General features: G+C 32.8%; 1 protein-coding gene across 1 annotated transcript in view; it reads left to right on the forward strand.

Moving 5' to 3' along the window:
* Window positions 1-18,207, forward strand: part of LOC106713382 — a 117,924-nt gene extending 99,717 nt beyond the window's left edge. The window contains exons 28-36 of the mRNA XM_045684289.1: window positions 12,674-12,727; window positions 12,899-13,000; window positions 13,295-13,366; window positions 13,864-13,963; window positions 14,595-14,681; window positions 15,257-15,381; window positions 16,051-16,212; window positions 17,000-17,137; window positions 18,020-18,207. Of these exons, the coding sequence (XP_045540245.1) occupies window positions 12,674-12,727; window positions 12,899-13,000; window positions 13,295-13,366; window positions 13,864-13,963; window positions 14,595-14,681; window positions 15,257-15,381; window positions 16,051-16,212; window positions 17,000-17,137; window positions 18,020-18,193 (1,014 nt within the window). The 3' untranslated portion in view covers window positions 18,194-18,207. The remainder of the gene's footprint in view (window positions 1-12,673; window positions 12,728-12,898; window positions 13,001-13,294; window positions 13,367-13,863; window positions 13,964-14,594; window positions 14,682-15,256; window positions 15,382-16,050; window positions 16,213-16,999; window positions 17,138-18,019) is intronic.
* Window positions 18,208-23,695: the final 5,488 nt, after the last annotated feature.

Below are 23,695 nucleotides of genomic sequence, written 5' to 3' on the forward strand. Positions count from 1 at the left end.
GTACCTACAATTGCTTATATTTTACAAAGGCACTTTTCAGTGGGCTTTCGTCACCTTTCAAGTTGTTTCATTTCTTTGTCGTCATATCAACGACGCTTGTTGACATATTCGAGAAGCCATTGAAACCAAAATTTTTATTTCTAATTTACAACTAGCTGGCGCCCGCGACTTCATCTGTGCGGAATTAAAAAAAATACTTAATAAGTAGCCTATGTGTTCTTCCAGATTATGTTCTACATCTGTGCCAAATTTCATCAAGATCTGTTGATTCGTTCCGGAGATACCTTCAAACAAACATCCATCCATCTAAACATTTGCATTTATAATTTCAGTAAGATTTATCAAATAATTATTATTTGATGCGAAACATCACAGTAACTGGATAAAATAGTATTATGTTTAACTAGCTTTTACCGGCGACTCCGTCCGCGCGGAATATAAAATAGAAAACGGGGTAAAAATTATCCTATGTCCATTTCCTGGTTCTAAGCTACCTGCCCACCAATTTTCAGTCAAATCGATTCAGCCGTTCTTGAGTTATAAATAGTGTAACTAACACGACTTTCTTTTATATATATAGATTTAAATCCAAAGCCTAAAAATAAACAAAGAAAAATTAAATTCCATATACGACGGCCATATTTGATTTACGGTTGGTTTCTGAAAATCTCTGTATAAAACATATCGTCATCTCTCCCATTATCATTTACAAGACAGATATAACATTATAATTTAAACAGAAATATTGGTCTCAGAAACCCTTAATTATAAAAAGTAGCTAATGTTATTTAGTTATGTGAGAACTTGTGCTTAACTATGAATAGTTTAAAATTTACGTGTTTTAGCAAAAAAATGTGCAGTTAGTTTAAGGCAAAATTATTTATTCTTTGGATTGAAACGATTACAGTTGAACCTGGATAATCGAGACTTCTAGAAGTGAGAGTCATTTGTCCGGTCTCGACGGACGACTTCCAAAAGCGAGACTTTCGGGTTAGAGGGAAACCTCTCTAAGCGAGAATAATTTGCGATCCCTTGAACTCTCGCATAGCCAGGTTCAACTGTTTAATAGTCTATTGAAGTTTTAACTAGTAATATATTTAACTTGTTAAGTCAACAAGTTATCCAAATTAGTGCTCTATCTGAAACCAACAATTATATTTGTGGCTTTCATGTACATAAGTAGATCAATATATCCGGGACTATTGAGGTTATCTTAATGTAATTGAAGATATGAGAGTGATTTTACCTAAACAATTTTATCTACGTTTTGGCCTTTTTGAGATTATTTAGGTAAAATACTTAGGTACAATGTTTTACTCCTTCCCAAGTACCAATAGAATGTAGGCTATTATTTTTCTTTTAGTAGTCACAACAATTATTTTCGCCCTCATTCTTTTCCCATACTTATCTACTATGTTAAAGATGGGAAGGGGAGAGAAAATCGTCCAGGTAGAGAAGAGATAATATATTTTTTCTGTGTTAACTCTGTCCATTTAAAGTCTAGATATAGGTGTAGCAATAGAGATGGTGTACAAAGATCTATAATTTCTAAATCCGTATGTGAAAAACAATCAACTAATTTTATCGTAACTTTATTAACAGTTGTACTCACTTCCCGCCAAAATAAATCTGACGGATATACGACCGATAAAATGCCACATCCACGTACATTTCGAAAAAATAGATATTTAAAAAATCGACTTAATTTTTGTTACGTTTTTATGAACCTTAATATACTGTACAATTCAACAATATTATTAAACCGTACAAAAATTATAAAATAGTTGTCGCCCGCGACTCCGTCCGCGCAGAATGAAAACATAATAAATGGCCTATGTGTTCTTCCAGACTGTGTCACTACATCTATGCTAAATTTTATCTAGATACGTTAAGTCGTTCCGGAGATATCTTCAAACAAACATCTATCCATCTAAACATTCGCATTTTATAATATTAGTAAGACTGTCATTCAAACAAACAAAAAAAAAATTGTAACGCAAATTTTCAAGTCTAGTAAAATTAACTTAGGCTTATGTATATGATAAACACATCTATCTATCTATATATATTAAAGAAAGTCGTGTTAGTTACACTATTTATAACTCAAGATCGGTCGAACTGATTTAGCTGAAAATTGATGGGGAGGTAGCTTAGAACTAGGAGACGGACATACGAACTTTTTGATTTTGTGTGCATTTTTTTTTGTTCCGCGCGGACGGAGTCGTCGGGTAAAAGCTAGTTTAATATAAAATTATCATTTTGTAGCGTTCTTAAAGAATGTGTTCTATTTTGTACGTTTTAAATTCTTGCTTCTTAATGCCATTTCACCAAAAACATGTAAAATCTCCTTGAACAAAAAAACGTTACCATTTTTAGCCGACTTCAAAAAGAAGGAGGTTATCAATTCGACTGTATTTTTTTTTTTTTTTTTTTTTTTTATGTGTGTTACCGCGAAACTCGGCCCCTGGTGGTCCGATTTTGATAAAAATTATTTTAATCGAAAGGAAGTGCTTGCAGGTGGGTCCCATTTTTTTGTTTTTTTTTTTAAATAACTAGAAGACTAGTAGATTTTGAATATAGCTTCAAAATTTGTTGCGGAAATTAGGGACATTTTTGCTTTCAGCGCTTACGTAGGCTAAACTATAGGACCTACATAAAAATGATGTATGGCGAATTGTAGCTCTTTAAATGTGCTAAATAAAAGTCCGCGATAGCATATATCTATCTTTTATAGTTTTCTCACAATAACCATTTTTTTCTTTCGAAACATTAATTAAATTCATGCCCTATTTCCGACGCTATTATTCAAGTTCAGTATTAACCCTTATGTAAATAAATATGTTCATTATTAAGAGAATTTAATGTAGATTATATTTGCAATTGAAACTATATCATTCTGTCTAATAGTTTAGGAGATATCGTAAGAATAAAATTACGCGGAAACGAAAAATGCTACATCGCGTTACAATGAATAGCACAAATTTGCTTTCTGGGCTTACGTAGGTCAAACTATATGACCTACATTAAAATGATGTATCGAGTAATTATAGATCGTTAAATTTGCTAAATAAAAGTCTCAGGTGGCATATATCTATCATCTATGGATGTCTCACAAAAACCATGTTATTATGAACAAACTTCGATTAAATTGCACACGAAAAACAGCGTCGTAAGCTTACGGCGCTATTATATTATATTCGATATGAATCCTTATCCAAATAAATATGTTTGATGGCTAGAGTATTAAATGCAGATTACATTAGCCTTTAAACTATGTAATTCTGATCAATAGTTTGGAAGATATTAAATTATTAAAAACTACGCGCATTCGAAAAATGCTACTGCGGCGCGCGGCTGGACAAAATTAAAGGTACTCTTCAGACTGCACTAGCGGGTGCGGTGGCGGGCGCGGGCGCTCGGGTCTTGGCGTCTGCGTATTCACAGTGGCGATCGAGCTAGGAGTGTCATTGCACATGTGATAGGTCGTTCTCAAACTTTGCTACGTATTTAGAAGACATGGATGAAGATTTGTTTTTATTAATGGAAAATTCATACTTGAAATGGAAATTTCAATATATGAAGTTTGGCGCACACGATTTAAATAAAGGAAGAGAAAATTTTGGAGAATTTTATGTATTTTTAGCCGACTTCAAAAAGAAGGAGGTTATCAATTCGACTGAATTTTTTTTTTTTTTTTTTTTTTTTATGTGTGTTACCGCGAATCTCCGTCCCTGGTGGTCCGATTTTGATAAAAATTATTTTAATCGAAAGGAAGTGCTTGCAGGTGGGTCCCATTTTTTTGTTTTTTTTTTTAAATAACTAGAAGACTAGTAGATTTTGAATATAGCTTCAAAATTTGTTGCGGAAATTAGGGACATTTTTGCTTTCAGCGCTTACGTAGGCTAAACTATAAGACCTACATCAAAATGATGTATGGCGAATTGTAGCTCTTTAAATGTGCTAAATAAAAGTCCGCGATAGCATATATCTATCTTTTATAGTTTTCTCACAATAACCATTTTTTTCTTTACGAAACATTAATTAAATTCATGCCCTATTTCCGACGCTATTATTCAAGTTCAGTATTAACCCTTATGTAAATAAACATGTTCATTATCAAGAGAATTTAATGTAGATTATATTTGCAATTAAAACTATATCATTCTGTCTAATAGTTTAGGAGATATCGTAAGAATAAAATTACGCGGAAACGAAAAATGCTACATCGCGTTACAATGAATAGCACAAATTTGCTTTCTGGGCTTACGTAGGTCAAACTATATGACCTACATTAAAATGATGTATGGAGTAATTATAGATCCTTAAATTTGCTAAATAAAAGTCTCAGGTGGCATATATCTATCATCTATGGATGTCTCACAAAAACCATGTTATTGTGAACAAACTTCGATTAAAATGCACACGAAAAACAGCGTCGTAAGCTTACGGCGCTATTATATTATATTCGATATGAATCCTTATCCAAATAAATATGTTTGATGGCTAGAGTATTAAATGCAGATTACATTAGCCTTTAAACTGTGTAATTCTGATCAATAGTTTGGAAGATATTAAATTATTAAAAACTACGCGCATTCGAAAAATTCTACGGCGGCGCGCGGCTGGACTAAATAACAGGCACGCTACGATGTATTAGTTCGTTAATTTTCAATTTGTATACCGATTTTGATAATTATTTCACTGTTTAAAGGATAAGTGGTTATCTGCTGCATTCTAAATTAGTTTTTGAATTGAAGTACACACATATTAAATAGGAAAGTCCTTTTCTTTATTTCTTTCCTCATACGTATTAAGGAAATTTGTAATTGAACTTCAAATTCACTAAAAATTGTGAAATAAAACAAAAATTTTAAGAAAAAAAAAATAGCCGACTTCAAAAAAAACAATCTCAAACAAAATGCACTCAAAAGTAACAAAAAAAAATAATTTCAAACAAAATGCATTCAAAAGTACCATAAAAAACAATCTCAAACAAAATGCACTCAAAAGTAACATAAAAAAACAATTTCAAACAAAATGCATTCAAAAGTACCATAAAAAACCATCTCAAACAAAATGCACTAAAAAGAAACAAAATAATGACATGAAAACTTCTTTCTTTCTTTCTTCTCTCTTTCAAAAACCTTCTAAACTCTAAAGAAAGTTCTCTTCTTTCTTGTAACATGTCTATATTGTATAATTATTGTTATTTTGGAGTCGGTTTCGGCCTAAGTAGGGACATAAACGTAAGTATGTCTCATACATCTCAAATATAAAATGTATAATATTATATTTACTTTGGCCGACACCGACTGCGAAATAACAATAATTATACAATATAGACATGTTACAAGAAAGAAGAGAACTTTCTTTAGAGTTTAGAAGGTTTTTGAAAGAGAGAAGAAAGAAAGAAAGAAGTTTTCATGTCATTATTTTGTTTCTTTTTAGTGCATTTTGTTTGAGATGGTTTTTTATGGTACTTTTGAATGCATTTTGTTTGAAATTGTTTTTTTATGTTACTTTTGAGTGCATTTTGTTTGAGATTGTTTTTTATGGTACTTTTTACGCTGATTTATTACTATTAAATGTTGCAGATGTTTGCTTTGCCAAATAGCAGTGCGATGTTGTACTGCAGATATAAATTCTTCAGTATTGATATCCATGACGATTGACGACGCTTCGGCGGGTGAATCAAAATGGTTTAGAATCACACGCGTAGTCGCCTAACAGACGCTATATCACTGTGAACGATACGGGCGGACTGAGCCATTAGAAACTCCCGCGCCACCCGCGCCCGCGCCCGCCTCATGAAGACGCGCAGCTCGCGGGAGCACTGTGAACGCAAATGGCGTCTGCATACATTTTGATTTACACGCGCCCGCGCTAGCACCCGCGCCCGCCGGCACTCTGAAAGAGTACAAAGGCACGCTACGATGTATTAGTTCGTTAATTTTCAATTTGTATACCGATTTTGATAATTATTTCATTGTTTAAAGGATAAGTGGTAATCTGGTGTATTCTAAATTAGTTTTTGAATTGAAGTACACACATATTAAATAGGAAAGTCCTTTTCTTTATTTGTCTTATTTATGTCCTTATACGTATTAAGGAAATTTGTAATTAAACTTCAAATTCACTAAAAATTGAGAAATAAAACAAACATTTTAAGAAAAAAAAATAGCCGACTTCAAAACAAAAAAAACTATCTCAAACAAAATGCGCTCAAAAGTAACTTAAAAAAACAATTTCAAACAAAATTCACTCAAAAGTAACGTAAAAAAACAATTTCAAACAAAATGCACTCAAAAGTAACGTAAAAAAATAATTTCAAACAAAATTCACTCAAAAGTAACATAAAAAAACAATTTCAAACAAAATGCATTCAAAAGTACCATAAAAAACAATCTCATACAAAATACACTAAAAAGAAACAAAATAATGTCATGAAAACTTCTTTCTTTCTTTCTTCTCTCTTTCAAAAACCCTCTAAACTCTAAAGAAAGTTCTCTTCTTTCTTGTAACATGTCTATATTGTATAATTATTGTTATTTTGGAGTCGGTTTCGGCCTAAGTAGGGACATAAACGTAAGTATGTCTAATACATCTCAAATATAAAATGTCACCTATTTACTTCGGCCGACACCGACTGCGAAATAACAATAATTATACAATATAGACATGTTACAAGAAAGAAGAGAACTTTCTTTAGAGTTTAGAGGGTTTTTGAAAGAGAGAAGAAAGAAAGAAAGAAGTTTTCATGACATTATTTTGTTTCTTTTTAGTGTATTTTGTATGAGATTGTTTTTTATGGTACTTTTGAATGCATTTTGTTTGAAATTGTTTTTTTATGTTACTTTTGAGTGAATTTTGTTTGAAATTATTTTTTTACGTTACTTTTGAGTGCATTTTGTTTGAAATTGTTTTTTTACGTTACTTTTGAGTGAATTTTGTTTGAAATTGTTTTTTTAAGTTACTTTTGAGCGCATTTTGTTTGAGATAGTTTTTTTTGTTTTTAACTTCCACTGCCTCAAGACAATTACGTAAATATAGTGTGTTATTTTATGACTGGCTTGACAATGAAAACCCACATTTATATTAGGAATATTATTACCCATAAATTCTATAATTTTAACTTATATAACCTTCGGATATTTAATAAGGATAATAAAACAAATAACATTTTAGAATCAATTACGTTAACTCCAATATTAGTACTAATTTAATATTATTTTGAACTTGGGAGAAATAATAATATTATACCTATAAAAAACTAATATTATTTTGCATTGATGAAAAATTTCCCTATAAATTTTCATATTTGTCAATTTATCATTGATTGTTATTTGTAAAAAATGTCCTATCACCTGTCCATCAAAGTTAAGTAACGCAACTGTAACTTTTTAAATAATTGTCTTTGTGCCGTCACTTCGCTATTTTAGCGAATTCAAGAGACATTTCGCTCGTTTATCACCTTCTATTATAAGCAAAAACATATAACCTATCACACGCCAGTAACATTTTATGATACATAATAAAACTTTATCGGTCCACTATCACCGCAATCTGAGGCAACTCGATACGACCATGTTCAGGTAAAAGCCTCTTCAGATAAATTGATACTGTTTACAATCCAGTTACAGTGTCACTTTACTAGCCAGTGCTTCTTAAACTATGGACATAAGTACTTTTTTAATTGCGATCTCTTTCATATCTCTATAATATAACCTAACGATCATCATCATCATCAGCTCACTATACATCCCCATTGAGGGGCTTGGAGCCTAACCTAAGTTAGGGGGTGACTAGACCATAGTCAACCACCCTGGTCAAGTGCGGGTTGGTTGACTTCACAAATATCATTGAATTTCTTCTCAGATATGTGCAGAATCACGATGGTTTCCTTCACCGTAAGAACGTCGGATAAATGTACATATGTAAATCGAAAAACACTGGTACATGGTGGGATTCGAACCCTGGACCTGCAGATTACAAGTCAAGTGCTTAACCCCTGAGCCACCGACGCTCCCAACGGTCACGACCGGTAACAAAATTTATTTTTATCAAAATCGGACCACCAGGGGCGGAGTTTCGCGGTAACACATATAAAAAAAATACAGTCGAATTGATAACCTCCTTCTTTTTTAAGTCGGCTAAAAAGGAAAAAATAGCCTATATAGAGCTACATTCCAGTTAAAGTTACAATATATATGTAGTAACTTCAAGAATTAAAATTATGCATATAAATTTGTGTTACGTAGGCGAGCACTGACAATGAAATTTAAAACAGTCATCCCCATTTCTTCTGTATCAGGGTGCGGGGGGAATGTTCAAAAATATACTCTGTGTTTTTGGGGCCATGACTAAGACATGGTTATATGAGATTTCTACTTACTAAAACCTTCTCGGTGGCCCTCCTCTAATATGACGGCGAGGGTCCCGGGATCTACAATGGAAATCTGTAATCTGTTCATCCCCTACACATCTATATAATTTCACCTAACTCGATGTTTGTTAACAATTATTGAAAATTAAATTTGATCCATGTGTAAATGCATGACAATTCATTATTATGATGACATGTTGATCTGTTGATGAATCTGGAAGTTGGATATAGGAACTTTGCAACAAAATGACACGAACTCATCAAGTTTGGCCTCATTTGAAACAACTTGACGATCTTTTTTTCCAAATTTTTAGGTGTTTTAATTAACAAGGAAATAACAAAAGCTTGTTATTTTTTAAACGAATCTATTTTTAATCATTGAATCAATAGGTTCCGAATCATTAAACACCTTTAGTTTTGATTAAGCTTATAAAAAAGCGTTAGAAATTTTTTTTCTTCTTAGTAAGTACGTGACTACCAAAATAGAATTAATACGATCAACAAAAAAAAGTTATAACAGTGCAATACAAAACTATAGGACAAATTTTAAATCAGTGATATGAAGTCAGTAAAACAAGTGAGTGAATGAAAACAATCGTTCAGTGATAATGAGTGAGCTAAAGTGATGACTGTAATGAACGAAGTGCCGACACGGCCAAGCGACAGTGAACTATTGTACAAACCAGTTGTGCTGTTCAGGAAAATATGGCAACGAACGCTTTCATTCAGGAAGAGAAAGGTAAAATTCAAATTGTAAAAACGACTTCCAAAATTTTGTCATTATACATTTCTCAATAAAGTGTCTTTATTCTTAAGGCCCTTTTCCACTAGCGCGACTAGTTTAACTTGCATACTAAGATTCGACCAAACTGGAGTAATTTATATCATTACCAATTACATAATCAAAATCTCCGATTATGACATAGTTTATCTCTGTTTTGTCAAAGGTAATGGGACTGGGATGACGATATTTTCTCAGAAACCCACGTTAAATAATTACACTGACAGTTTTGGCGGTTAGAAATATTATACGAGTACTGAGAGAGCAAAATGTCAGTTGAAACCTAAGAGATTTTCAATTAATCTACATTTGACATTCCACTCTATTATCCAACATATTTAAATTGTTATGGTATTTCATGTCACGTTGGAAGAAACAATAGTTAATGTATTTTTGTAGGTTTATACATCGTTCATACTACGTTTTTTAGGGTAAAATCAAAGACGAATATATCCAAGGGATAAATTCAAGGAGTGAAATTATCTTCATATAAAATAATGTTTGGATGAAACCGCAGCTTGTAAATGTATGAACGAAAATGCAGTATTATTTGTACTAAACAATTAAGGTGTTAAAAAAGTATTTAACTTTATCAACATTTATTCTGCAACTGTAATTAGAATATGTAGGACGAGTTTATCTTTACCTTGAAATGTAACAAATAAAGTGTTTTAAAGTTTCAAGGTCACCATAATCACGCATTTAAAGTTTACCGTTAATCTTCTTACTTTAATATTATAAATGTGAATGTTCAGATGGATGTTTGTTTTAAAATACCTCTGGAACGGCTTAAACGGATCTTGATGAAATTTGGCACAGAAATAGAACATAGTCTGGAAGAACACATAGACTACTTATTACATTTTTTAATTCTGCGCGGATGAAGTCGCGAGCGACAGCTAATTTTGTATATTTCAGTAATTCCAATAAATTACATTGTTTTTCGCGGGTTTCATCATATATTTGGTGCATTATTAAAACATATATTAATAAATAACGTAAGTTTATTACAGTTTAAAACTTTCTCAGACAATGTTTGACCAGAATATACATTGGCACGGTTTGACCAACATTTGATCAAGTGTTTCCCACTTGTATAAACAAATGGCACGCGGTTTAAAATTTGTATAGTTATGTTTATTAATTTAAATTTAATCTCATACTAGCTGTCGCCCGCGACTCCGTCCGCATGGATTAAAAAAACGTAATAAGTAGCCTATGTGTTCTTCCAGACTATATTCTACATCTGTGCCAAATTTCATTAAGATCCGTTGAGCCGTTCCGGAGATAGCTTCAAACAAACATCCATCTAAACTTGCACATTTATAATATTAGAAAGAAGTGAGACAGGATTAAAAGAATTAGTCGATTTACTCTAAAAGTAAAACTTTTAGAGTAAATCGACTAATGGTTAAGGGTATAGGTTATCGATCTAGATGCCAGGGGTTCAAATCTTGGCATTAGATTATTGTCGTGAAATGCTAGCACAGGAAAAGTGGCTAGCAGGATTTTTATAAGAAATATGACTTGAAAGTCCATTTTCAGCCAGTATTCACAAAAAAAAGTTAACGTGATTTGGATCAAATTGTCTTGTAACTTTTGCCCAGTTTTGTCGTCTTTAAAAAAAGGAAATAAGACAAAGCGGAACAGGACAGACTCTACACAGAGATAACTCTCTCTTTGACGATAATACACGGTAGATTAATGATAACTTTTCTTTAACTCTCTTTCTTTTCTGATTTTTTTTTGTGACTGAGTAGTCACTGTTTGCCTTGGGGCATTTACAGTTTCACCGGACTTGAGGTGGCTGAGCGCGGATGGCGTTAAGCCTAAACCTCGTTTAAGAGTAACTAGGCTCGAAGGCTCCCTCAGGAGCCTCGTCTCGGGCTGTTACTTCATTATTATTACCGGATTGGGAGGTCACTGAGCTCTTTGGTCGCTTCAGTGGACGCTCCATGGAGTAACTGGGCTCAAGGGCCCCCGAGAGGGGACCTCGGCTTGGGCTGTCACTCATTACGAGTTTAGCATTCCGATTAAAGGGTGCCTGAGAGGGCCGAACCTCGGTTCTTTTCTGAAGAAAAATCTGCCCATTTTAATTTATAGACTCGGAAACTAATTTTTTGTCTTACTTCCTTCATCTTTCTCTGTCTTCATTTTTTATTTTTACACAAGAAAATCTAATCTTACGAGGTTCTTAAATTGTGTTCTAATTTGTTTCACCAAGTCTTAAGTATATCGTACGTATAATGTGACGTTAACGGCAGTGTTTGTTCTGAACAAACATAATGTTACCTGTATAAAGTGTTTCCACTTGCGTAAACATTGGCACGAGGCATTTAATATATAGAAGTGCACTTTACAAGTAATAGCGAAGAAAGTATGAATGAATTGTGTGAAAGATTAGTACTAAGAGAGTGAATTTAGATATGACGGCTGATAGAGATGAATAGAAGAGATCCACGCTACGTTATATAATTTATTACACAATAGTTACCTAATATGGGTAATAATTACACAGTAGGTAATAAATTTCTTGTCGGTATTAATTAGCGAAATAATACTAGTTTTTATCTTTAACTATTAAGGGTCTGTTTACGATTTTTATTGCAAACGAAATTAATCGTTATACCATTGAAATAAGGTTTAATTTTACTTAAACTATAAATTTTGAGCTTGCTCTTGATTAAAATTATGTGCAAAGTAACATTTAACCATGTCATTTTATTTATGATAAAAAATCTGCTTTGATCTCTCCGCCTGGTCTATCTGAATGGACCCTAAGTCAGCAATTAAAATATTATTTGTCCCTTTAGACAGTAATGACTTGTTGAACAGATCATCAGCTCACTATACTTCCCCAATGAGGGGCTCGGAGCCTACCCTAAGTTGAGGGTGACTAGGTTATAATCAACCACGCTGGCTCAGTGCCTGTTGGCTTCACACATATCATTGAACTTCTCAGATTTGTGCAGGTTGCATTACATGTTTTCCTTTCCCGTAAAAACGTCGGATAAATGTACATATGTAAATCGAAAAATACATTGGTACATGGCGGTATTCGAACCCGGGACCTGCAGACTACAAGTCAAGTGCTTACCCACTGACGCTTGCAAGTGGAATAGATACATGACTGGAAACATAATAAGAATTTTTAAGTATTTATCAAAAAACCAAGCATCTTGCAAAATTTTTAACCATCGTTTGAATGACAAGGTCCTCTGGTCATATTCATTTGAAATATGTAAAATGCGTTTGTAAATGTTTATTTTTGGAATCACGAAGGTCAAATATAACCACATAATGAAAAAAAATGCGTTTCATTTTCTCACAAAATAAATATACCTCGTTTTTGTTATCTCCTTTATAAATCTTTAATATTCTATGAAATTTATTAATTTATTTAAAAAATTACAATAATATTTGGTATAAAACTACTATTATTAAGTAAGACATTTCGAGTTTTTTTATTAATGGAAAGTAAACTATTATTTTTTATTTCCCTATTTCAGTCGGAGGATCGATTTGCCGGCTACAAAGGAGTACGAGACATTACCATCAAAAAGGTAAAATTTTATTTTATACTTACCTTAACAAAAATAGCAATAGTAACACATACATAATATGCTATTATTTTTTTGCAGGCGTTTTAAAGTTTTGGTGAAATTATTCTGACATTCAAAGTATTTTATTTTCGCAGGCGTTTCGAGACTAAACAATATTGTTGTTTTTTTTAGGGTCCGGCTGGATTAGGAATCATGATAATAGAAGGACGGCACACGGAGGCGGGGCGCGGGATATTTGTGTCCGACTTGCAGGAGGGTAGTGCCGCGGAACAGGTATGGATTACCTAGGACATTTATGTAATTGTGCCAACTCAAAATGAAATTTACTCCCAAATCGATCTAATCACTAAAACAAAAGTGTGCTTTACAATTTAAGAAAGAATTCAAATATTGTTGAATTTTCTTCTGTCATTTTATCTGAATCAATAAATTTTTAATCTTTAACCGTGGATTTCTGAGTCCTAAATCTATGCATAAAACATATAATCATCCCTGAGATAACAAATATGTTTTAAATGGACATTTTGGTCTCAGAAACCCACGGTTAATTGACATAATTATTTCCAGGCCGGCCTTAACATCGGTGACATGATCCTCGCCGTAAATAGAGACTCTTTGCTCAGTTGCAGCTACGATGCCGTAAGTACTTAATTTAACTTTACCCAAAGTACTCGTAATCATTTCATTTTTTTATAATAAGTTATCTATATTTATAAAAGAAAGTCGTGTTAGTTACACTATTTATAACTCAAGAACGGCTGAATCGATTTGACTGAAAATTGGTGGGCAGGTAGCTTAGAACCAGGACACGGACATAGGATAATTTTTACCCCCGTTTTTTATTTTTTTTTATTCCGCGCGGACGGAGTCGCGGGTAAAAGCTAGTTAGTTATAAAATTGCTGGTTTGAATATTATTTTCTCATACATTACTAGCTGTGGCCCGCGACTCCGTCCGCGCGCTGTTAAAAAAAAAAACAAAATGAAAAATAGATGTTGGCCGATTCTCAGACCTACTGAATATGCTCACAAAATTTCATGAGAATCGGTCAAGCCGTTTCGGAGGAGTACGGGAACGAAAACTGTGACACGAGAATTTTATATATTAGATATATCATGCAACTGAATTGAATTCCAGGCGGCCGCTAAACTCAAACACACAGAAGGCGTGGTCATATTGACAGTCTGTAGTCCCAACATGAAGGACCCTGACAAGGAAGATCCTTCAGGAACATCTGGTGAGTGTCTCATGTACACACTGAACTTTATAAATGGACTGGCTATAAGACATAGTATTTTGTGCTTATTTGATTTTCGCCATTATGGAGTTGATGATAGCAGTTTTTAGCAGTACCGCTACTGTGAATTCGAACGAATAATATAGACCAGTGATTGTCAAACTTATTTCTTTCACCGCCCCCTTTGAAAATCAATTATATTTCAGAACGACCCTCATTTTTATTCAGCCCTAAAATTTAAAAACCACAATTTCATTACTTTAATTAATTTCAATGCCCCGCATTTTTTGGGCCTTTTATCGCTCTCTCCTAGGTTTCAAACGCCTCCAAGGGGGCGTTATCGCCCACTTTGGGAAACACTGATATAGACTAGATTAATTGTCACGTAACAACAACAGGCATGTTTAAATCGGAACGTAACAGAATCTGTCATTACCAAGCAATCGCCTATCCCTTTATAGAAATCAGTATATGCTAGGTTTTAGGCTACTTAAATTTTTTTTTTGATTCCGCGCGGAAGGATTCGTAGGAAAAAGCTTGTAGGATATCATTGAGCAAGATAATATAACGCTTGAGGCCATGGTTGACAAATTCTACTCTTATCTTCTAACTCTGTATATTTGTATTTCAGGTGCAAGCGGGAATCAAACTCCGGACGGGTTGTCCGCCGGCGCGTCTCGCCCTCAGACACCGAGACCTGCGCCATCGCCTGCTAAACGTATGCTTTGTGTTTTAATACAAGCCACAAAAAAACCTTACACTCAATAAAAAAAACTTGAGAGGTGTGTTGGGACACCCGGATGGAACGTAGTTCCTTTCAATTAATTAGTGAAGGAACCAATGTTTATTCTATGAATAAAAAACTTAAGTCTTCACAAGAAGTACATTTTATTTCTATGAATTTTCGTTATATATTGTCACGTCGTTGCCATGGTGAAGTAGCGCTCATTCGTCGTTAACATACTTACTATAGCAAAAAGTGTCGTGACAACTTTTCGTAAGAATGTTTTCCGTCTAGCCCCCTTTCACAACGCGCGATAAGGAACTTCGTTCCAATATTAAATTTAAAAAAATGCCTTGTTTAATTTTAAATTGATTAAATTCACAATCGATTAGACATAACTAAAGTTTACAAATTATTTTATATACGTAAATTTCTGTTAAAATTGTTTTTTTACGAAAGACTGGGATCAACACATGAAACTAATAGTTTTGTTTACACTGTTCTTAACAAGTATAAATACATAAGTTATGTAACTTAAAAATTAAGTAATATGAGTAATAAATTTCCAGCGGAGCCTCCTCCAGACCCCGCCACAGCGCAGATCAAACCTAACCATGAGATGGTTATTGAAATTAACTCCAACAATGAGAACCTCGGAGTTGTTCTACTTGGAGGCAGCGATACATTGATTAATGTAAGTATATAAGTAGTAAGTATATAAAGATTATTTTGATTAAATTATTTAAACTTTCATGAGACATAAAAATAAATTAATTAACAACGGCTTAATTCACGTGTCGTCCGGTGACGGCACCGACTAGTTTCGGACCCGTCGGGGGTCATCTTCAGTGCGAGACGTGACGCGACCGCAAAGTCCTCAGAATAAATACTCGGCCTGAAGATGACCCCCGATGGGTCCGTAACTAGTCGGTGCCGTCACCAGAAGATCACACGTGAGTTAAGCCGTTATTAATTAATTTATTATTTTGATTACTTTGCAATTAGAAATTGCAATAAATTTACAGTTTTTTCTGCAACTGTAATTATAATATATTACAAAGCTTATAAGCTAGGAAATTAAAAAAAAATTGCAAGTCACATTAAAGTTAAAAAAATTCAAATATTAAGTAAATTTCTGCAAATAGTCGAACCGGGATAAGCGAGAGTCCAAGGGATCACGATATTTTTTCTCGCATTCTCTTTCTAACATTAGTTTCTAGCTTATGGAGGTCTATCGTCGGATCAGAGAAATGACTCTCTCTTATAGAGGATTCTCGCTTATCTAACTTGGACTGTATGCGTAAATACTTTGTTTCTTAAAAATACCTCTTTACATTTAACAAAATACTTCCTTACATTTCAGGGTGCAGCAGCGGTAATACTAGATATATATAAGACGGGAGCAATCGGAAAAGATGGACGTCTGCAAGTCGGTGATCAGATCCGTGAGTGCAACGGCATCGTCATAACCAACAAGATGGCGCACGAGAGAGTCTGTCTCAGCATCAAACTTAAAGCACCGAAGGTCAGTTCTTACAATCGATATATAAAACTTAAGACCCTTTTCGACTAGCGCGACTTTTTATGACAACGGCCATGACACTGGTCAATAATATTTTATTTTCATAATCAGAATCTGTTCTTTCATAGTAAAAATATTTTGTTGAAACATAATTTTTCATTTTGTCACTGGTGATGAGGCTCTGAGAGAGTGACAACAGCATCCTGAAAGCAATAGTTAGTGACCCTCATATATATATAGTGCTGAGACATCTCATTACAGTTTCACTAGCTTTATTTCTACTAACCGTAGTCATCTAAGTTTCTAGTTTTGTAATTTTTTAACCAAATATGGATCTCTGTAGTCCGAAATAAAGAATTTTGAATTTGTATTTGAATTATTGCTTTTGTAAAATCTAATGTCATTGTTTTATTGTATATTTTGGAATACAAGAAAACTGCTAGCAAACGCCATTGTTCATAAACAGAAATAGTGGGTCAGAGTCGCAGTCAGTCCTGCTAGTGGAAAAACGTTTAACTCATAAATTGCTCACAGAAATAGTGGGTCAGTGTCTCAGTGGAAAAAGGTTTAACTCATAAATTGCTCACAGAAATAGTGCGTCGGAGTGTCAGTGGAAAAATGTTTAACTCATAAATTGCTCACAGAAATAGTGGTTCAGAGTCTTAGTGGAAAAATGTTTAACTCATAAATTGCTCACAGAAATAGAGGGTCAGAGTCTCAATGGAAAAAGGTTTAACTACTTCCCGTGACATCAGCTCGTTTTAATATGTAACAATATTTTGTATTACAGCTGAAGCTGACAGTGTTCAGACCTGATCCGATCCAGTACGAGGAAGTGGAGGTGGATCTGACGAAGAAGTCAGGTCGTGTGTTGGGGCTGACTTGTGTAGCTCCAGTACAGGGAACTGGTGTTTACATCGGAGATCTTGTGAGTATCTAATACTAGTAGTTGTCCGCGACTTTATCCGCGAGGAATTAATAAAAATCTTGTCATAACTACATTATATATCCCCGGAGATAGTGTAGCTTTACAACAGTGAAAGAATTTTTCCAATCGCTTCATTAGTTTCGTAACCAATGCAAACAAACAAATCTTTCCTCTTTACATTACTATTATTAGTATAGACCAGTAATTGTCATACTTATTTTCTTTCACCGCCCCCTTTGAAAATAAATTATATTTCAGAGCCCCCTAATTTTTATTCAGCCCTAAAACTTAAAAACCACAATTTCATTACTTTAATTAATTTCAATGTCCCCCATTTTTGGGCCTCTTATCGCCCCCTCCTAGGTTTCAAACGCCTCCAAGGAGGCGTTATCGCCCACTTTGGGAAACACTGGTATAGATTATAAGTTAGAAAATCCATAGATAAAAAAACAGGACAGATGAACGTACCTAGGTTAAGTTTGGAACATGTATAATTTTCTATCGCGTAGCGTAACTGCAATTTTTTTTTTGTAATTTTTCCCTTACCTAACGAGTTACGTTAGCAAAAGCTAATACGACAGTTTAGATCAGTGTTTCCAAAAGTGTGCGATAACGCCTCCTTGGGGGCTTTTGAAACCTAGGAGGGGGCTTTAAGAGGCCCAAAAAATGGGGGCATTGAAATTAATTCAAGTAATGAAATTGTGGTTTTTAAGTTTTAGGGCTGAATAGAAATTACGGGCGCTTTGAAATATAATTGATTTTCAAAGGGGGCGGTGAAAGAAATCAGTTTGAAAATCACTGGTATAGATGTATCGATGTTTATTAACGTCAACGAAATATCTTCAAGCATAGACTATATGTACCTTTAAATTGAATTTCCAGCTTCCCGGTTCGCCTGCAGAAGTTGACGGTAGAATTCAAAAAGGTGACCTGTTAGTGTCAGTCGATGGTAAGGATTTGTCGGGAGCGGACTACATCGCTGCAGCAACCGCGTTAAAATTGTGCGCCAACAAAACCACTATTAAAGTGAAAAGATTTAAAATAATTAGTAAATAAATTGACAATGCAAAAGTGACTTTATTTCTTTGTTGTTAAGGTTTATTTCTGTGTGTTAATTTAATTGACAATGTTAGTGTTTTTATGAATTATTTTTCAGTGCCGTAAAATGTGATTTGTTTAAAATAATTATAGTTTTAATTAACAATGCAATTTCGATTTAATTGCGTAAGGAATACGATTTCATTTTCATTACGAAATCATTTAACATTGTATTAATTTTGTTATTTTTATATTTGCTTTAATAGTAAAATGCAAGCGAATTTAGACTTTAACACCACAACTTAGGGCACGTTTTTCAATGAGGTTACAATCAAATTATGATTTTGATTATTGTAAATATTTTAATATATTGCATTTTAAATATGCATTTTATTTTTGAAGAAAGAAATTTGTTGTTCAATTATGTTATTGATCCCATTGAAAATAAAGTTTATATTTCCTTGACGATATCCAATGAAGTAGTATAGAAAATAATTTAATATAATGCACTAGTAATTTAACCAAATAAAGTACATTATAAGTATTTAATTTTTATTCTTTTTCAAATTTTAAAGTTCCGTTGTCTTTGGTATCGTTGGTAAGCACCATATATATTATTGTCTCTATTCTTTTCAGAGGAATAAAAAGAGATAACTATATTTTTGTGTGTTTAGCAGTAATAAAGCAGTGCTATGCAACAGACTGTATACTTCTGTCACAATAACACTTTTCTCACAAATTTTCTTGTCGAGGACTTTAATTTCCTACCCATTTCTTTGAAATTTCATTTGACACTAGCAATGAGGTCACCTTTTCAGATGATTTCGTCTAGTTAAAAATCTAAATTATAGTTTTTATTGTGTCAATATTGTATACTATATCTATAATGAGTGGGATGCGAAAATAATTATATGATATTACGTCACAGAACAGTCATACAACACAAAAATTTGGACACTGATCATAAAATGTGCACTATAAAAAAAGTACGAATTTGATTACATTTGAGATTCAAACATGAATGTTTCCTAGACTACGTAATGTTCAAAATAATCACAAAGTCAAAATTATTTGCTGACATATTTATAACAACAAAAAACATTTCTTTAGTTTTGTTACGCGAAATCCCTTTTATTTTCGAAGTATTCATAAAATAGTTATCAAAAATACTTTGCCAAAGTATTAAAATACTAAGTTAAATAATATTTAATTTATAATAATTTAAATTAATTTTATTTATTAAAAAAAATAAATGTTATTTTGAAGAGGATTTAAATTATTAAAGTGAATAGACAATAAGATTTTTGATTTATTCTTACGGCTTTTAATACGTATATTGAAATCTATTATATAATCTAGATAGTTTTAGAATTTTCTAGAAAAAAAATAGTACACTTCTTTAATTATTTCTTGCAATAGAAATTATTGTATGTTGCCATATAAAATAAAGTATTAAAAGTACAGATTGAAAATACCTCTAAATAGTGAAAATAATGCACTTAATAAGAAATTACACGTAGTTTTTGAGATATTTAATAGCCAAATATTGTGTCTCTTTCTTATTAGTGAAAATAGAAAGAGTCGAATCATTTCATTTATTAAAAAAAAATGTACTTAATATAGTTTCATTAATAAATCAATTATTTAAACTTAAAAAAAAGATAAGACGTAATTTTTTTTTAGTAACTTGGTGGATTAAAGTTGCGGACTGCGCAATACTTTCAAACTTGTTTTCTGCGCAGCGACTCGTGCGATGTTCTAAGCCAGTGTTTCCCAAAGTGGGCGATAACACCCCCATGGGGGTGTTTGAAACCTAGGAGGGGGCGATAAGGGGCCCAAAATTGGGGGGCATTTAAATTAATTGAAGTAATGAAATTGTGGTTTTTAAGTTTTAGGGCTGAATAAAAATTAGGGGCGCTCTGAAATATAATTGATTTTCAAAGGGGGCGGTGAAAGAAAATAAGTTTGACAATCACTGTTCTAAGGCAACAAGGTATTTGAAATTTTTATACCGACTCTTATTTCATTTTGTAACTAACTAGATGGCGTTATTCTTAATTTTGAAGTATTTAATGAAAAATTGATTGTTGAAAAATACATTTTCGATTTAATTTGAATTTATTTTTTATTTAAAATAAATAAAATCCTTATGTAATGTGACTTTAATAAATGTGTGTAAATACGTTTGTAACACATTAGGAAGCTAGTTGCAATATTATTATATACCATCAATAAAGCATAATATTAGGATATTGGAATAAAAAATAAATAAGGTATATAAACGGGCAGATATAACTTTGTTGATTACAGTTGGTTTCTGAGACAAAAATCTATATATAAAACTTCATCCCTGTCATTATTATCGACAAAACAGAGATAGCAACATGTTTAAAAACAGGGATTTTTATCTCAGAAACCCACAGTTAAACATGATTTTCTCTTTTATTATTTAAATTAAAATTCATTCAAAATTTACTAAGATATAAAAAAAGTGTTTTTGAAAACATTTAACTCCGTGAGCTTAGTACAAATATTTGTGACAATAGCCATCGAAAGATCATCAAAATACAACAAAATTTGTATTGTAGTTCAGCGCCCTCTGTCAGGCGTGAAGTACACCAAAAAATCTCATAATTATGATATAATTGTCGACGATGATGATGATGATGATGATACCGACGCCCCCATCGAATAATCCCGTAATGGACTCTTACCAGGTTTTTACTATTCTGTCGAATTCGGCATCTAAAGGTCCTATTACGTGTTGTGATTTTTTTTATATTTTTCTTAATTACGGAGATAAAAAGTCATTATTGAAACAGATTTTTTTTTATTTCCGGTATTATAATTTTTCCTTCATAGCACAAAATACGCCCGGAATACATGAAAAAATTAAATACAATGTAGCTATAAAAATTAGCTTTGTTTTGGTATCTAAAAGATTCTTGTACAATAATTATTGATGAAGTTATGAAAGAAATACGGTTTTTTGGTTCTCCTGAAAAATTTGATTTTTCCTATTACGGGGTTATTCGGTGGGGGCGTCGATTTTTGCACACAGTACGCGTGACGTTTAGATTCAACTATCATGTTATATTGTCCGCATAGTACTTATACATTTCTGTATTTCTTAACGTAGATTTTGTTTAAGAAAATACAAATTAATACTGGCCATTAAATTTTTTAATACAGATAAAATTAAAATAATAAATATGTAAGGAAAAATTAAAATAGATAAATATAGTTGTTTTTAGATTAAGCATACAGCGTAGCCTAATTCTAAATCATTGTAAATTGTATAAAAATTTTAAAAAAATCCTCTTCCTGGTAACAATGTATTAGACTTATTGTATATTGAATAAGTAGCCTAACTAGCCATCTATTCACCCTAAAATAAAACTCCTAGAGGGATAATAATATATCTCCAAAAATTCCCCCCGTGAAAAATGTAACATACTGTATAATGCCAACTCAATTGGTACTATCAGAAATAAAAGTGTTATTATGTGAATTTAATATTTAAAGAATAAATTTGCTATTTTAAAAATAAAAAAATCTCTTGAATATATAAATGTTAAAATTGAACGTAATTCTTTAGAATGACTATCTTAACACTTGGCATGCTGGCAACGTATTTTTACGTTTTTTTTGCAGTCTGTCACTAGAGCGCAGGTCACGTAAAAGTACGTATTTAGTAGATTTGTGGTGGATACCCGATAAAAACGCCCGCTGTACGCGTAATTCTGCGGCGAAGTATGCCCGCATGCTAAGTGTTAAGTACGACAACTCACGGCTCAGTTTCCATATGAAGTTAATCTTCTTAGTAATAATTGTTGACGCGACTGTACGAAACTATGAAGGATGTTTGAATTTTCACAGGACCGGACACCTACTTGGACATCTATTACCCCTAGCGGTTATGTTTCAGGGGAATAGATGGACTAACCACATAAGTATTGTAATTTTTTCATATAGCAACACTTTTGTAGATTACGGCGTTAAATTTTGCCAATGTATTCCTTCTAAAAAGATGCTCTGTAGATATAATGCAGGCTACATACGTTAGGTTTTGCATTACGTCGACATAAATAACAAAACGCCAATAACTTAATGGTTAAGAACGGTCAATCGAACACGTGGTCGAGGGTTCGAATCCTAACACAAGTTTAGAAATGGTTACTAAATTAAATAAATCAATAAAAATCTGCTAATATTTTTCAATAAAAGTTTGCGAAGTTGAAACGAGCAAAACATAACGTAAGTAGCCAATATGAATCCCTTTCCCTATTGATATAGATTTAAAATAAACCTATTATAAATAAATTGATAAATTAAAACATGTGCCACAGATTGTATTTCGAAATTTTGACAGATGCAGCATTTTGTACGGTTTTTTTTTTTAATAATTTGACAGCCATTTATTATATAAAACTTTGCCTTGTAATTATGATTTAATCGCTTTCTATTCCCTTATTATTATAGTTAAATCTAATTATTTAAGTCTAGTAAAAAAAAATGTAGTGAAATTGAAGTTTTAGTATTAACGTAGGAATAGAGTTTCGATTTTATAGCAACATTAAAAAACAAAGTTATATGTTTAATTCGTTCTGTTTAATGTGGGTTTCCATTGTTGAGAAATATGTACAAAAACGTATAAAATTCTATGTTTTAAAATTAAAATGAGAGGATGAGATGTTATTCAACAATGAAAATCTACAGATAATAATATTTATTCCTAAAACAATACGACCTACTGGTATTATATTAAATAAATTGTAATAAATTGTGCGCTTTTTAATCTTTTGTTTTATTTACTTGTTAGCTTATCCACGTTAAGCCTTTTGGAGCTCGGAGACTATCCAAATTAGGTGTGACTAAGCCATAATCAACGCTGGCCCAGTGCTTAGACTTGCTGATATAAGTAGAGCATTAAGATTTTTTCCTTCATCGTAAGAATGTCGAATTGTCCATATGGAATTCGTAAAACACATTGGTATATAGCGAGATTGAACGTGGGGGTCTACTCTAATTCGACGAAAAACGAAGTTTCGTCCGAAACTTCGTGTGTTTGCTACTACAATTCCATTCGTTCCGCAACTTCGTCCGAACGAAACAATTTGACGTTTAAGCTCTCTAAACCTACTCTAATTCACAAGGTTCGGAACGAAAATTTGATTTTGACAGATAATTCTTCGGAAGTTTAACCTCGAAATTGACGAAATCAAAAGTGTTCTTATGATTTTCGTTTGTGTTGATTTTCTTATTAATTCATTTGAAATGGCTGCGAGGATGTTTTTAATTTAGGGTGCTAAAACACTTCTCATAAACGAGGAGAGCGTTTAGAGCGTAGAAGAAATCGACGCCGCCTCCGCAACCAGCTAAATATTAATGTAATTCCCGACATAGAGTTTGTCGGAAATTATAGACTCAGTCGACAATTATTTGGAATGTGTAGATTACATTCCACTGTCCTGTACTTAAATCGCATCACCAACGCTCATTGTTTTATTTACCTTAAAA

The sequence above is a fragment of the Papilio machaon genome, chromosome 25, assembly GCF_912999745.1.
Source record: "Papilio machaon chromosome 25, ilPapMach1.1, whole genome shotgun sequence".
Classification (NCBI taxonomy): Eukaryota; Metazoa; Arthropoda; class Insecta; order Lepidoptera; family Papilionidae; genus Papilio; species Papilio machaon.